Source organism: Microcebus murinus, chromosome 23, assembly GCF_040939455.1.
Source record: "Microcebus murinus isolate Inina chromosome 23, M.murinus_Inina_mat1.0, whole genome shotgun sequence".
Lineage (NCBI taxonomy): Eukaryota > Metazoa > Chordata > Mammalia > Primates > Cheirogaleidae > Microcebus > Microcebus murinus.
In genome coordinates, this window is record NC_134126.1 from 18,975,271 (window position 1) to 18,992,751 (window position 17,481).

General features: G+C 35.0%; 2 protein-coding genes across 5 annotated transcripts in view; one reads left to right on the plus strand and one right to left on the minus strand.

Moving 5' to 3' along the window:
• Window positions 1–4,597, minus strand: part of SPATA17 (spermatogenesis associated 17) — a 154,119-nt gene extending 149,522 nt beyond the window's left edge. Inside the window, exon 1 of the mRNA XM_012745601.3 lies at window positions 4,481–4,597. Coding sequence (XP_012601055.1) covers window positions 4,481–4,548 — 68 coding nt within the window. The 5' untranslated portion in view covers window positions 4,549–4,597. The remainder of the gene's footprint in view (window positions 1–4,480) is intronic.
• Window positions 4,598–4,828: 231 nt separating this feature from the next.
• Window positions 4,829–17,481, plus strand: part of GPATCH2 (G-patch domain containing 2) — a 172,436-nt gene continuing 159,783 nt past the window's right edge. For all 4 annotated transcript variants that reach the window (XM_012745596.2, XM_075997051.1, XM_012745598.3 and 1 more), the window contains exons 1-2: window positions 4,829–5,011; window positions 14,783–15,499. In XM_012745596.2, the coding sequence (XP_012601050.1) occupies window positions 4,956–5,011; window positions 14,783–15,499 (773 nt within the window). In that variant the 5' untranslated portion in view covers window positions 4,829–4,955. The remainder of the gene's footprint in view (window positions 5,012–14,782; window positions 15,500–17,481) is intronic.

A 17,481-nucleotide genomic window follows, 5' to 3' on the forward strand; every position in this document is an offset into this window, starting at 1 on the left:
GTTTTTCAATTATTATCTTTTTTTTTTCATTTATAGATGCAGATTTGCATTAAATTTTGTAAGAAACTAAAATCTAGACACAAAGAGTTAAACTAAAAAGATGGAAATGGAGGAGGAAAGTAGAAAAACAAAAAGCAAAATGCTTTAATTTAAAAATAAGTCAGACATCACTTTCTTATTTATTATTTTTATAGACAGAAGTCAGATCATATCACTTCTCTGCTGAAAACCTCCTCTGGCTTCCTATCTTGATCAGAATAGAATGCTATATTCTTACTGTGCTTTTTAAAAGCCCCAGATAACTTGGCCCACATTCTACCACTCTGTGCCATGTTCACTCTGTTTTAGTAACACTGTCCTTCAACAAATCTTTGCAGGCTTCTGACGACAGGACTGTAGCACTTCCTGTTCCAGCCCCTCAAGGTGTTTCCCCAGATATCTATCTAGTATGCCCATTGATTCACTTTTTAAATCACTAAAATATCACCTCAGAAGAGCCTCCCCAGACCATTCTATATAAAATAGCTTCATTATTCACTCTGTTCACCTTACTTTGCTTTATTCTTTCCCAGTTCACTTATCCCAAGCTGAAACCCTACATATAGGTTTATTTCTTTATGTTGTTTCCCTCATGACTTTTGTTCAATACTTAAAATAGTACTCAGCATACAGTAGGAGCTCAGGAAGTATTTCATTAGTGAATATTTAATTCATAATTACAGTATTGAGAATCTTAGTAGAATACCTTAAGTTCTCATAAGAAATGTTAGAAATAAGCTCCTTATTTTAAAATAAAAAAATAAAATACAGCTTACATATAAGAGGTCAGGGATGAAGGGAAAAATAATATATTTATTACCACTGAACTGTGCACTTAAAATGGTAAAGATGCCAAATTGTATACATATATTTTACCTCAATAAAAAAAGAAAAAAAGAAGTCATGATAAAAGAGGAACAAGAATTGAAAAGTAGCTTAAAGTAGGGTGACAAGTGAAATACCTATATATTAATCACAATAACGAATGTAAGGAAACTAACTTAACCCATCATCAATTTCTCTATCTTTTATTTTTAAAAGCCTCCAAATTTGCCTCTTGCAAAGAAAAATATACAGAATGATATGATTAACTCCTATCAGATAAAGAAGGATCAACAGTTATATTACGGCAAGTGGAATTTCATTTATTTATTTTGAGACAGGGTCTTGCTTTGTTATTTAGTTATCCATATATTTATTTATTTAGAGACAGGGTATTTATTTATTTATTTATTTAGAGACAGGGTCTCACTCTGTCATCCAGGCTGGAGTGCAGTGGTGTGACCATAGTTCACTGTAACTTCCAACTTCTGGGCCAAAAGGATGCTCCTGCCTCAGTCTTAGAGTAGCTAGGACTAGAGGCACATGCCACCACACCCAGCTGATTTTTAAAAATATTTTTTTGTGGAAACTGGGGTTTTGCTAGGTTGCCCTGGCTGGTCTCAAACTTCTGGCCTCAAGCAATCCTCCCCCTTTGGCCTCCCAAAGTGCTGGAATTATAGGCATGAGCCACTGCGCCCAGCCAGCAAATAGAATTTAAAGGTAAAAAATGTAACAGGTGAAAGACACCAATATTAGCCAATAATGAATAGACACACAAGTACATATATGACATATAAATTAAATAACATAAAAATGAGATACTACTACAGAAACACAGTAGAAGAGGAGCATTTTAACTCATTCCTATTGGAGTTTTACAGATGAACTAGATAAAATGCAAATAAGGATATGGGGAAAATGAACAATATGATTAATAAACATAGATAAAACTTTTCTTTCCACAAAGTATACTATAAAGTATAATATAACTGACCAATAAGTCACAAAGAAAATCTCACAATTTGCAAAAAATAGAAAGGAAGCTAGGAATTAATAGTGAAAGTTTTAAAAACAACAAAAAAATGTCAATACTCTGTCAAATAACAACTGTGTACTACCTTTTTTTTCAGCCTGGTATGTCCAGGACATACTATTCAGCCTCTTTAATGTGTAGGCCAAAATATAAATGAATATCAAACACCCTCTGAGGGAGCAACTCTCTAGGGGATTTGAGTAGGTTAGGCAATGCACATTACCCTAAGCTCCCTAGCTCTCTCATTGCATAATCTCCTCCTATATTTGCTGCTCACTTCATGGAGTCCCAAACCCTTTCTCTTGATCGGCAGAGGAGTTTCTGTTTTCCTCGGCAGAATCCCAGGCCTTGGAGGACACAAGATGCTTAACCCAACTACCTAGTAATATATTTTCCCAACAAAGTCATTTTTCAACTTCAGCATCATTCCTGTGCCAAAAGAGGTAGAAACATTTTTGTTACTACATTGTTACCAACATAGAAGGAAGACATTGAAAGAAACCAAGGAAAAATAAAATCTCCTTCAACTCTGTTGCCTGTGGATGTATTAATGGATTTGAAACAGTATACTCAAGCCATTTGGACTTCTGGATTTTGGTGCTTGCTGCCACTTTACTAGACTGGTGTAGTAGGAAGAAAAATTTGTCTATTGGCAGTCAACAGTAGAGGTCTTAGAGTTAGATTACTCTGCTTTGATACTTAGTAGTTGTGTGACCTTACAGAAATTACCCAATCTATCTGAATCTCATTTTCCTTGCCTCATGTAAAAAGGGAATAAGCATATAATTCATGAGGATAAGATTTAAATGTTAGGCCCACACACAGTTCCTTTGCTACAAAGTCTCCCTTTTTATGCAAAATGCGGCTTCACATGAACTCTAGTGAGAAATGCAAATTCTCTAGCACTGAGACACACTGAATCAGAACCTGCATTATTAGCAAGTTCCCCAGATGATCTTAATGCACATTCAAGGTTGGAAAGAACTGGATCTAGTCAATAGCAGATGGAAAATGACAATAATTTCTCAAGGGAATTGTTTACTTTTCCATATATTAATATTTTATATGATTTTTTTGCACTAAAGCTATCAATACCCTGCTTTAAAAAAATGAGGCAAACTTCAGAATTTTGATTCCCTCATGACCTTTAGAGACTTCCCTTAACACTGAAAAATATTAACAATATAAATGAAATGTTAGAAATGTCAGCTTATTTTCATCATGGCATTTGCATATACCAGCCATTTCTTCAAGCCATCTCCAAGTTTGGGGAAAGATGTCTATTGTCAAAAGCCAGGAGATGGGGGCAAAAGTTGACACTGAAATCCATTAAGAGAAATTTTATCATTTCCCTTTGTGTGGCACTTTACCAGGCTTTTCTAGAACACTATGCTAGAGCTCTTAAAATATAGATCAATACATCAACTTGTAAAATTGTGAAAACCAAATATCATATGAAAATTTTCTAGTGTAATGCCTGCTATGAAATCAGTGCTCAAGAAATGTTAGTTGTTTCTCTCCCTGATCATCTTACCCTACTGTAATTATTTTGTAAATACCAATATGCCATACTAGGCTGTGAACATCATGAGGGATGGAGCTTATTTCATTTATATATGTATGTCATAAATAAATACAGCACCTGCCACATATGTTAAATCAATGCTAATTAAATACATACTAAATAATTTCTATCTTTAGCTATTTGTAGTATGTTTACTTAAACCAGTACCAAAGATTGATTGAAAGAGTCATTACTGTAAGTATTCAACAAATAATTATTGTGCAGCTATCATTTGTCAGGAACTATGATAGACACTGAAGACTGAAATAATAGTGAGCAAAAAAGAGACACTTTCTCTGATAAATGTTAGTTGCTATATTCTATATTCTATCATAGTCTATCACTATATTCTATCATAGTCTAATTCACTGTTTTGCAGTTTCTCTTAAGTTGGAAACGCTCCCAGGGCAATGCTTACAGAGGGCCATTTTAAAAATGAACTTCTTGGGCCTGAAGATTTGAGTGTAGGGAGACAAAGAAGGCTGCTAGTGTTTTCCTTAGCCCTCTTCTAGTAATTAATTTATTGGTACTAATGATCTTGTCAGAATGGTTTAGATACTTTCACTTTAAGAAAACAAATGAGTCATAGAACAATTGAGTTCAGTGATGTTTGTGAAATAATGAAGGCTCAACTCCTTAGGTAGATTGGGGGACATGAGCTCACTAAGCTAGCTAGCCTGGGTGACCCCAGTCAGGCTATGAAACCTTCCACAGAAAGAACATAGGTTTCATCAAATTGCAGAGTAATAGTGTCCAAGAAAACAACAACAACAAAAAAAAAACAACTCACTTCACTTTACAATTTTATCTATGCTGGGCTTTTCCTTAAATCATCTTAAGCTGAGTACTTATTGCCTGTCTCTATCTATAATCTGTCTGTATGATAACACTACACTTCTGATTATGCTTGCAGCCCGTTAAGGGGAGAACTGTGTGCTACTTACTAAATTTAGGAATTTGTTAATAAAAAACTACTGCTGAGGAACAAACAGCTAAAGTCACATCAGTCCTTCATGACTTACTTGTTCCTATAGTAGTACTGCTTTCCTACATAAGTCTGCCGAGCTTGCAGCAGGGCTAACGTGGCCATCCCCTCTTGCCACGGAGTTTACAACTGGTGTTACTGTCGGTCTCCATGGCAACTAGGCTACACCAAAGGCCATTCCCAGGGGTCCGACTATTTCTTCACGTCTCTTTACTTTCATCTTGTTTAAGTTCTAAGAATCCCCAAAAGAGAATTATGAAATTTTGTGTGACAAAAAGTTCAACTGATTTGCCTCTGTGTCTTCTATGAGTCAAAAGAGGCGATTATAAGAAGGGAAAAAAAACAGGAGGAGGGGAACTAATGGTTGCTCCGGTCTTCCGGTTTCCGCCTCCAGGCTGCTTCCGGAAGCTCATCTCAAAATGCTGAACTGCTCTTTGGAAGTCGCCGGTTCTGTAGTAGTTGGAGTCTGTTCTCGGGCCTGAGCCTCGAGGCCAGGCTCCTGGGTGTTGTTAATGTTCGGGGCCGCCGGGCGCCAACCGATCGGAGCTCCAGCCGCCGGGAACAGCTGGTGAGGCTGGCGGCCCTGGGGCGGGGCGGGCAGGGCAGGGTGTGATGGCTGGAGGCCGCTGGACCTGGAATGGAAGGGGTTGGGGGGTGGCAGTTGTGATGAATGATCCGGAGACATCTGGGCCTTGGCTGTCACTCGTGCCTGGCATGGACGCCGTTTGAGGGAGGCGCTGAGACGTGTGCTAAAGATTTGTGAAGGAAGACAGTGAATGTTTGCTGATTGCTCTTCTGACAGGATATTTTAGGAGTCAAGCTTTCTCTACTCTACCAGGAGCAATTCATCTCTCCCTTGATCGTTGGCGAGACTAGGGGCAGAGAAATTTATCTTAAGCCAGGCCTTATTCCTCACTCCTCTTCTAAATTTTTTTTTTTTAAAAAAAACCAGATTATACCAAATGTTTTGGAAGATCAAATCTCAGAAATCTAGAGTCCAGGAAGTTCAATAGTGGAAGAGACATCACCCTCCCACCCCCTTTTAGGGGGAGGCTAAAACTTATCTACCCGTTTCCATCCCTATGACAACCCTGTGATACCTGGTTATCACAGTCAGAGAATATTTAAATGACTTGTCCAAAGTTACCCCGTACATTTTAGTCCTCCAGCTAGATGCGGGTTTTTGGGTTTCTAGTTGAAAACCCTGTACTGTATGCCCTATTTTCTCCCAAGCCCTTTCCACCAAACATACATAAGACAGGCAGTGAAAACAAACAAGTAAATGTCCCCGATAATCCTCAAACATAAAGTTTTGACCAACAGGTGAAAGAAATGTGTCCAAACAGTGCATGTCTATTTCTAGATTCTGCACAGAATAAAGCATGAGGAAATTCTAGTAGTCTGTGATCTCAAAGAATTTCTTTTGTATCACCTGTCACTGAAAAGTTAAAGGAATACTTTGCCCAAAGTGTTTTGGGTTAGATCATTCTGTAGTTAATTTTATAATGAGTTTAAATTCTGTCATGCTGTGTTTAAATTACCACATTTTCCAATAAGAAAAGTAGGGAGCACTTTTTTAAAGAACTATTTTTTAACGATGTAATTAGCATAAAATACAACTCACAGTTCTTAAGTGCTTAATTGTATTACCTTTGATAATTGTATATACTTATGTAATCACCACACAAACCAAGGTAAAGGACATTTCCATCACCCCAGAGTTCCATCTTGATGTTACCTTTCTTAATGTGTCAGCATTCAGTATCTTGGTAAGTGAGGGAGACAAAATGTCCTATGTAAATGGGTCTCCTCTTCCTGTGGTGACACTGATGTATTGGATAGATGACTAATTTAAAAATATGACTCTCTCAATTCCTTTCTCTACCTTGTACCCAAACCTTGGCTAAATACCTCTTTATAGTATAGAGAAACCTCCTTCAATTCCCTTTTTCAGGGCCTATTCTGTTTTCACTTGGCATACAACTTATCATTTCTTTTGGCACCAGAGTGTGACACAGTGCCTAGCACTTAGTGTTTTTGAATGAAATCTTAAAATCATGCTTTATTTTGCAGAATAAATATATGTTACAGAAAACTGGAACCTTTTTTTTTTCTAGTTTATCTGCACAACTGTTCAGTCATTCAGAATTTCTTAATGGAATTTTCTCTTTCATACATTGAACAAACATTTACTATACCATGTATGTATGTTTTGTCCCAGTAGTGAAATTCTAGGGCTACTGGGGATACTGCAACTACCAGTTAACTTGGTGCCAGGTTTTGCATACATATGTCATTTCATGTAAATCTTTTGACATAGGTATATCATTCTTTGCATTTTAGATAAGGTGACAAAGAGGAAAAGATAGCTTGAATATCTGGCTAAGTGTCATATTTGTAGGGGGATTCCAGTATACCTACAGAAAATTCTTAACCACTCTAGTAAATACTGCCTGTGTGTCTGAATAAGTTATAGTATCTCAAGAAGGAATATATAAACTAGAAAGTATATGCCCAGATTTGTTAACCAACCTGGAATTCCTGACTTACCTCACTTTTTCAACTTTCTCCCCAATGTGGAGGTTGCTTTTTCAATTTTTAGACACCAAATGGGTAAATGTAGATGATTTCTTTATAGATCAGTGATATTCTGCTTACTTAACTTTGTTATATGGCTTTGCTTTTTTAAAAAGCCTTTGAAATAAACAGTATTGACTTTGGAACTTTGTTTCTGCAGTTTCATGCCTATTTGGAATTTTGTTTTTCTTTTTTCTCTTTTTTTTGTCTTGAACTCAGTTGCATACAAGCAGGTTTATTTGAGTCACGTTTGGTTTCAACAAGAGTCAAAGCAATAATAATATGATTTTGGACAAGTAATTCCTTAATTTTGGTGGAGCTTCTTAGCATCCTTATTTATGTTAGGCTGGAAACCTTTAAACTGTTTTTGATAATCTACCCTTAACTTCATATTTACTTACCTAAAACCTTAAAGTGTCTGGCTTGTTAATGAGGCACAAATTTTGGAATATGGATTGTCTAAAATTTTTAATCATATTTTTCTTTTGTTATTTGTTCATTTAGTCATTCATTGGTTCATTCTCTGTTATGTGTCAAGCAGTATGCTAGGTGCATGTAATTAATATTCAATTATCTTCATTCTCATTTTTATTATAGGAATTCAGGATATATTATGTATTTAGCAAATGTTTATTGAGCAGTTACCATGTAGAAGCAATAAATAAAACTCATTTGCTACCAACTAAATGCTTGGCTGAATGATCTTGAATGTATATTAATATATGCATGTTGACAAGAATTTGAATGGATTACTTTAGATTCTGAGTTTTTTTGTTTAGTTTTAGATGCTGACTTTATTTAGGTAGTTTTTTATTCCATAGTTTGCATTTTGAAAGCAGTTAGAGCATAGGGGAAGAAGATTCGAGTGACCCTTGAAGTCATTAAATGAAATAACAAAAAAATCAAAAGAATGGTCTTCAATTTTAAGTAATAAATGAGCTTGCCTTATTAAGTCACTAATTTGGAAAGTAGAGCTAAGCTCTTTTCCTTGAGGACAATCATAGTTTGGTTTTCATCAAGTTTCCAGGGTAAAGAGGAAAGAAAGCTTCCTGAATGTTCCTGTGGTGACAAAGTAGAAACTGCCAGCAGCACCTGCTATTGAATACAAGTCAGTAGAGCTTTTGCTTCCATTGTGGGGATGAGTTTTTCTGTTTGGTGGAGAACCTTGTGACTCTTAACTGGGAAGGATTATTTTCTTTAATCCTTTTCTTTCTTCTTTATATCTGTATATTATTAAGGTGGGAGTAAGTCAGATATACAACATTAATTTTTTTTAACTTGGGATTCTTTTTTTTTTTTTTTTAGCTTTATAGAGTCTTTAAGGAGTTCATGAACTTCCTGAAGTTGTGGGTAGCAATTTTTCATGTGTCTGTTATCCTCCCTTTCCCCAAAATTCAGAATGTTTCGTGACCTCAAAAAGGTTGAAGGCCTTTCCTTCTGCTGTGATATCCTCAGGATTTACAGTATGGTTATACTTTTAAAAAGTAGAATAATTTGATCTTTCAGTAACCAGTTTATCTTTTTTGTAGGTAGAGGTTGTTGAAAGATGAAATAACTTCTCTTAAACATTAAGTATCCACTCTCATCCTTCCAAAAATCTCTTCATGATAGAAATTATACTCATTTTTTATGTGGAATAAAATAAAAGATAAGTAATTGTCTAAGTTCTGCTGATTAATGAATATAACAGAATTTAGCTTCCAGATTTGTAGCTTTGCCTTCAAAGCTCATGTTCTCTACAGTTTCCTCCCAGCCCTTTTTCCATGGAATATAATTCTATTCCATATTTATTGCCTAGTGTTAATGTAAAGTTGCAATTAATTATTTACATGTTTCAGAATAAGATAGTTCCCCATACCCTACCTCTTTCAGAAAGAGAGAAAAAGGTTGCTTCTGATTAATCATTTCAATAGATAAGTCAAGGAATTTCTAAACAAGTATAAGTGTTAGCATTTAATGTTAGGGTTATTAATTTTCTAACATGACCCTCCTACATACATAAAAGGTGAAATAGAAGACATAGTTTTTTAATAGATTACAAGGTTAAAATAAAGACTTATTTTGATAGATAATATTACCATTAAGGAAGGAAATTTATAAATTCCTATGAGCAGCAGAGATCTTAAACTTAAAATAATTCTTAGGGATTATATTGCATTAAATTAGCCATGAAGTCATTAGTCATGTAGCCCTTGATGTGGCATCTTTAAGGATGACCATTTGTATGTTTAGTTACCCATTTTCATAGTCTACAGTATTATGCATTAATTTTGATATATACACTTTGGCAACCTTTCCAATCTTAAACAAAAGCTAACATGATATGGAGGCATATAATTCCAAGACTGTCTTTTTCTTAAGTTTGTGAGTAGCCATAATGTACATTCATCAGCATAGTTTTTGACTATGTTCTGTCTGTTAGTACAGTGTTTTTATACACGTTGAATTTTTATCCATACAGAAAGTAACACATAAATAATTGTTTCTTAAATTTTTGAAAGCCACTCAAGCAGTTGCACTTATCAACAAGTACTTAACTTTTAGCACTCCACTTTTAAAATTATATAACTTCTTTATGTAATTATATAACTTTGTGAGTGACATAATCCATGTTTTACGTGCCAACAGCACGTGATTAACAGTATTTGATGTCTTTTTCCTTAACTAGTTACTTAATAGCTATAGTCAATTATTGTTTAGTTGTATCTGGAAGGGTTTTTTTAAATGAACTTGTTGGGTTTATGCAGTACACACACGTGCATATCCTCTTGTTATACAGTTATTTGTATCAGCATCTAGGCAAGGAAACTATTCCTTGACTAATTTTTCCATACATACTATATTTTCCCCTATTAGTAATAGCAGTTATTGGTATTAGAGGTTTCAAAAAGCAATAGTCGTTGACAAAATGGTTGACTATTAGTTATTGGCGGAATCTGTGTTCTAGGCTTTCTTCACTCCTGGTATGCCCACTTATATATTACTGACTGTCATTTAAGAGCTCTTGGGCCATTAGTCAAGTCCTGGTTCTTAGGGGAGATGCAAGCTGTAAGTTAGGACTAAGGCAGATTACTGATTCTTCTTCCTTGAACCAGAAACATTTGAAAGAAAACCGTAAACTCTTGTGTTTTCTACATTTAGATCTTCCTCACTTTTAAACATACAATTTTGGGAAGGCCTTTTCCTGAATTGATTAAAGCATGGTAGTAAAGAACCCAAGGATAGTAGTTAACTCCTTTACTGGATCTTTAGTATTGCCTAGTGGAGTGCAAACAAACTTGACATTTGACCTGAAATTTTAAAACAAAACTTGCATAGCAAATCTTGGATCGATCATACATTTTATATTGCTCAGCATAATCTGATAACCATTAGAAAAAACAAAGTACTCATCTACCCAAGTCCTTTCCTTTTACAAAATCCAACTTTATATAGATGGTGGGACTGTAAATATTTTTTTTTGGGGGGGGTTACTCTGTTTTATTTGGACTATCTTAATAAAAGTATTAATGAATTATTATGATAAGCATTACCTATTGCTAACTGTTCTCAAAAGATTTCATTTCCAAATGAAAAGATATTATTACAAAGGTGAATATGAAAATCTCAAATTAGTTAAGTAGTACATTCCCTGAACTTACTATAATTCAAACTTTTAAAACTGGGGGTGTTCAGTAGAAGTACAGATTTTTACAGAAAAGTTCTGTATTTTCAGGTTTCTCCTTCAATAGGAAAGGTCTTATTTAAGAAAATATCTTTAAGATAAAGTGTTTCAGTACAGTAGTCTTCTGATGCTTCCATATAAATGCAAAGACAAAGGAAATAAAAGAGCTATTGATTACGTGATGGTTTCTGATAATGACTTTATTTCTGGGAGGCCAGTTGATGCCAGGTTTACCTGAGAGATGTTAGTGAAACAGCTTGACATTAACTGATAATATTACTGGTTTGTTAACATGGGCTTTAGCTGGGATTGACTTGTCTAATTATTTGAAACTCAAGGGGAGAAAGGTGATTTCTGAATAGTACTTATATGAAATGCATTGCTTTCTGTGTTTCTATAGGGTTTTTACAAAAAGCTTTTAAAAGTAACTTTTAGTTGATTCATATTTGAGTGACATCATGGAATAAATTGGATTATTTCTACTAATTAAAACATTTTTTAATATATTTTATTTTCTCTTGAGAGAAATGACATAAAATTGAGTAAGGCTGACACAATTTATAAAAGATTCTAAAGACATTTTGCTTTTATTCTTATTAGTAATGTTACTGGTTATATTTTGTTAAACTATTAGTTACAGCAGTACTTTTTAAAAAAAGTTAATTGAAGAGTATCAGATTTTAGTGGATTGACTGGATATGCTAACCTTTTTCTAATGTTAGGACCACCAAATTTTCTCTGCTAGAGTTAAGTACTAAATTGTAACTTATAAAATAAATTGCATTTTTTTATTTCAGCATATTATAAGGGTACAAATGTTTAGGTTACATAGCCCCACCCAAGTCAGAGCTTCAAGTGTAAACTGCAATTTTAGTTGGATATTATATTTATACATCAAATTAATATCATGTTTTAATATTTCAAACTGGTCATTCACCCATTGATAGGAAAACTCTAGGCTTCAAAAAGTAAGTTATTCCAAAACCAGGTGGTACAGAGTCTTCTTTTAGAAACAGAATCCTTATTTTAATACATGTTAAACTGGCTTCAAATGAATTTTTTTTTTTTTTTTTTTTTTTTTGAGACAGAGTCTCACTTTGTTGCCCAGGCTAGAGTGAGTGTCGTGGCGTCAGCCTAGCTCACAGCAACCTCAAACTCCTGGGTTGAAGTGATCCTCCTGCCTCAGCCTCCCAAGTAGCTGGGACTACAGGCATGCGCCACCATGCCCGGCTAATTTTTTGTATATATTTTTTAGTTGGCCAATTAATTTCTTTTTGTTTATACTAGAGACGGGGTCTCGCTCTTGCTCAGGCTGGTTTTGAACTCCTGACCTCGAGCAATCTGCCCGCCTCGGCTTCCCAGAGAGCTAGGATTACAGGCGTGAGCCACCACGCCCGGCCCCAAATGAATTTTTTTAAAGGTGCAATATTAGATTCAGAAATAGTAGGTCTTCCAGACTATATTTCTTCTAAAGAAGTAGTGTTGAAAGAAAAGAACAAAACGTTCATTGCTTTAAGGGAAAACAAAAAGGCACTTATTAATATATAGGTAATGGAAAAAAGATCCATTTGGCTTATCAGTGTAGTCAGAATTGTAGTCCTTGTTATGGCTTAATGCTAATTTATGTGGTGCATATTTCTCTTTAATCTATTGCAGTATTCTGAAATCTGAGTTTTATATAGAACCCTTATAAAGGAAAAAAGAAATATTAGTGGTCCTCCAGAGTTTATTTAAAATATATATCTGAATTACTACATTTTTTAAAAACATACATCCACATTGGCTTTTTGTTTATACATTCAGAATGCCAAAGGTGATAGATCTGGAAAGTACAAACCCACATTAACTGAAAGGTAATGCCATGTTACTTAACTACTCATAGTGTACATCTTACTAACCACTATAGGGTTGGTTCTTTGGGCTCAATTTACTTTCACCAGGTATACCACGCTACACCTGCTGATTTAGGTCTCCCCCCACCTTTTTCTATTCCAAACAATATACCTAACTATGAATCATTTGGTTTTTATATAGATGTATATTAAATCTTTCTGTATGATTAAATTAGTACTACTTGGTGCTAACTAAATCAAACAAAAGTACAAACTGGATTCTGGAATTGGATAGTTGTTCATGGATTAGCTTAATAAGCCCTGGGAGGCCTCAGCACCAGTTAGCTGGAGTTTAAATCCTGTCTTCAGCACTGAGATGTCGCTTGTTGTGACAGGGAACTCTTTGTGTATTTCATCTACCACCTCATAGAGTTATTGTGTGAGAATGAAATGAGACAATACATACAAAACACTTTAGGAATGGGCCTGGCAAGTATTAACTACTCAAGTGGTAGAAATTGTATATGTGTATCACATAATAAATGGTAAATCCAGTTGAATCACAATGTATGTTTGTTTTTAGTTTATTATTAAAATTAAAAGAAAAAGCTGAAAGTTATTATAGGGAACTTGCAAAACCTTAAAATTGTAGATGATGGAGACTATATGACTATAGCAATTATACAGACCAAGAGTTGGCAAACTATAGCCAGCCATCATCTGATTTTATAAATAAAATTTTATTAGAACCCAGCCATATTCATTTATGTATTACTTGTGGCTATTTTTGCATTACAGTGGCAAGTTGAGTAGTTGTAAGAGACCCGATGGCCTGCAAAGCCTAAAATATTTACTATCAGGCCCTTTGTAAAAAGATATGCTTACCCCTGCTATAGCTCTAGAAACTATAGGCCTCTATAGGACTGCTGAGAATACTTTGATCCCTAAGTGCCTCTAGATCCCAAATTAAGAAATTATTGCCCATGTTCTTCAAAAGAAAGGTGCATATCTGAATTACTTGCAGTGTTTTAAAAATAAAATCAGATACCTGGCTCTATATCACACCAACTAATTTAAAATCTTGGTGAATGGGATTTGAAAAGGACCAGTATAATCTATAAAAGTTCCCAAAGAATGCTGATGCTTATCTTTGCTGACTACTGGATAATTTTTTCACTGGTAATATAGTTTAATGCTCTTAAAAAAAAGACCTAAGAGACTGCTTCAGAATTAAGTAGTGATAGGCCCTTTTAGACCAGTGAGGCTCCAGTTAGAATTTGAATATAGTTTCTGCCTTACTGGGTTATGAGATCAGTGTGGCCTAACTATATGTGTTAAACTTTGGTTAAAGTTTCTTTTTGTGTGTATTACAAATCTTGAAACTACTTGTCTGTCTTTCTGTCTGCATCTTATTGTGGCAGTGACGGCATGTAGTGAATAATAGACTTCATGTTTCCTTCTTAGAAATTAATGGGTAAGGAGGAGACTGAGAAAGTTCTCTCTATCTGCTCTAGAAAAAGGACAGGAACAGAAAGCAGTGATTTAATCAGAAAGAACTTTTCCATAATTACACAGTAAAACTATAGAAGCCACTGAGATTTTACATTGCTCACATGCTTACTCTATCTTGAAGTATTAATAATTCCTACATTTAATAGAAGAGGCTTGCCTATAATCCTAGCACTCTGAGAGGCTGAGGCGGGTGGATCGCTTGCAGTCAGGAGTTCGAAACCAGCCTGGGCTCCAAACAACTAACTAAGGAATATTTTTAAATCTGCAGCTTACTCCAAGCACTCTGGGAGGCCGAGGCAGGAGGATTGCTTGAGCTCAGGAGTTCGAGACCAGCCTGAGCAAGAGCGAGACTCTGTCTCTATTATAAATAGAAAGAAATTAGCCAAACAACTAAAAATAGAAAACAATTAGCCAGGCATGGTGGCGCCTGCTTGTAGTCCTAGCTACTCAGGAGGATTGCTTGAGCCCAGGAGTTTGACTTTGCTGTGAGCTAGGCTGATGCCACGGTACTTTAGCCTGGGCAACAGAGTGAGACTCTGTCTCAAAAAAAAAAAAAAAAAAATAGAAGAGGCTTAAAAATGAATCAAAATGTTTGAAACTGTAGTCTCTTGGATAGGATAATTAGCTTTTAAATATTTTGTAATCACTATTAATTTTAGTCAAATTTAGAGTGAAATGTCTGCTGTAGAAAACTAGGTTAATATGGTTAAGAGTGACTATTTTCCTTTTTTTTTCTTTCTCTAAAAAAATGTAGGCATTTCAGTAGAACCATGGAGGAACTGGTTCATGATCTTGTCTCAGCATTGGAAGAGAGCTCAGAGCAAGCTCGAGGTGGATTTGCTGAAACAGGAGACCATTCTCGAAGTATATCCTGTCCACTGAAGCGTCAGGCAAGGAAGAGGAGAGGAAGAAAACGGAGGTCATATAATGTACATCACCCATGGGAGACTGGTCACTGCTTGAGTGAAGGCTCTGATTCCAGTTTAGAAGAACCAAGCAAAGACTATAGAGAGAATCACAATAATAATAAAAAAGATCATAGTGACTCTGATGACCAAATGTTAGTAGCGAAACGCAGGCCATCATCAAACTTAAATAATAATGTTCGAGGGAAAAGGCCACTATGGCATGAGTCTGATTTTGCTGTGGACAACTTGGGGAACAGAACGCTGCGCAGGAGAAGAAAGGTAAAACGCATGGCGGTTGATCTCCCACAAGACATCTCTAACAAACGGACAATGACCCAGCTCCCTGAAGGTTGTAAAGATCAGGACATGGACAGCGATAGAGCTTACCAATATCAAGAATTTACCAAGAATAAAGTCAAAAAAAGGAAGTTGAAAATAATTAGACAAGGACCAAAAATCCAAGATGAAGGAGTAGTTTTAGAAAGTGAGGAAATAAGCCAGACCAATAAGGACAAAATGGAATATGAAGAGCAAAAAGTCTCAGATGAGCTCATGAGTGAAAGGTGACTTTTATATTCTCTAAATATAAACATATTTGTCTCCAGTGTTTGTGGTTGAATGTGTTTTATATTTTAGTTAATTCTATTTTAAAATAATTATAGACTATAGTAATGGTAGTAATACTATATTAACTATGGTTATATTTTCTTATATGTTTAACACAAAGCAAAATTACTTATATCATTTTTACACAAAATCTTTTTATTGTATTATAATGACTTAATTTTCAGTTACAAAGAGAAAAGGAAATGGATTTTCAGTGGGAAAGAATGTCGTTTTGAATAACAGCATGTTTATAACTCTTAGAATTGGATATATAATTATTTATTTGTGTAATTATAGAGCTTTAGCCTTTGGTGCTTTTTAGAGTGTCACAATTCATTAGTCTATCCTGATTCCTGAGAATCAGAAGTTTATACCACTTTGATATGAGCATGGCTTGATATTTTTAGATCTGTAGCTTGCTAGGAATTCTGATTCCTTATGAATTGTAAAACCTGATTTATAGTCTAGAAACACCTGATTTTATCATTAGAAAAATAGGAAAAACAATGAAACCTCTGGCAGTTAGTCTAATCTGTCCATTTTGGAAGGAAGTATAATACAATGATAATTGCTAAGTACTATTTTGACAGCATCTAAAGGTAAGTAGTCATTTTTCGTTTACACCAAAGTGATGCTACTTGCAGGAAATGAGAAAGTGTTGACACTGTTTATCCTTTCAGGCATGAGTCCTTAAAAAAAATGGTGAAGTAATGAGCCAGAAAAAAAATTCCTTAAATATAGTCTGGGACATAGTATGTGACTATTAATTTGTAGGGTTGGGATCATTTTAATGATGTGGATTGTAGTGAGCTGTGGATCTCTTGTTTGTTTTTTTTCTTTTAAATATGATTACAGACATGAATGTTACCTGGTAAGAATGTATGGAATGGTCCTTTTGTGGCTTGCTATTTATATAATTTTTCTAAAGAAGCAAAAATTACTTAAAGTAAAAAATGTTTCAAGAAGGCTTTGAAAAAAGTTTATGGTATCTTTTTTTTTCCAAGAAAGTTGCCATTTTTAAGCATGAGTAAGAATTATTTGTATGCTAGTATTGGGCTGTTGTGTTGGAGGACCACTCACCCTGACTTGAAAGTAATTACTTCATCCAGTTGCTGGAAGGAGACTGTGTGACAGCGGAGATAACATACTGAATTCTGGATTATTCACAAGTAGATTACCTGCTCTCTGGACTGATTGTGCAAGTCCCTCCTTTTTTTTTTTTTTTTTTTAATTTAATGTCTGCCTTTTATTGATCTGCCTTTTGGGACATGTACCCAGTAACAGAAATGAGATGAAACTCCCATCATTCATTCCTTTTCATTGTAAAAAATATTAATATTTGAGTATCTGCTATATGTGATCAGGCTACCCAGCTGCCAACAAATAGCCCAGGTACAAGTTTTCAAAGAGGATGTTTTCATTCTTGAATAAATCATTTTCTCTGATTCTAAACTTACTACGTAACTATTTTCTGTCGTCACTTAAGAATTAGGTGCAAATTCCTTCTGTGGGAAGATTGCTAAATATTTAAAGTATTTTTCCTAACAAGTATAAGTGTTTTTCAAGACGACTTCCAAAGCTTTTCACCTTTAAAAAGCTCTATATTTACTCTTCACTGGTGATACCTGGCCTAATGGTACACATTCTGTCCCCAACGGCCTGATAGCCAGACAAGCAAATGATGAAAACGAAATGTGCTGAGTGGAAGGTACTAGTGAGGGAAGACTTCTCAAGAGAGGTGTGCTTTAAAGCAAGCATTAAGACTTGTTCAGAAATTGGGAGAGTGAAGGAGAGAAAGGGAAATGGCATTGAAAGGTAGAGAGGGAGCAGTTTGTGCAAAGGCATGGATTGTGAAACAAGTGTGATGTATTTGGAGAAATATATGTAGTTCATTTTTACTAGAATATAAAATGGGAGCTCAGGCTACAGCAGTAAACAT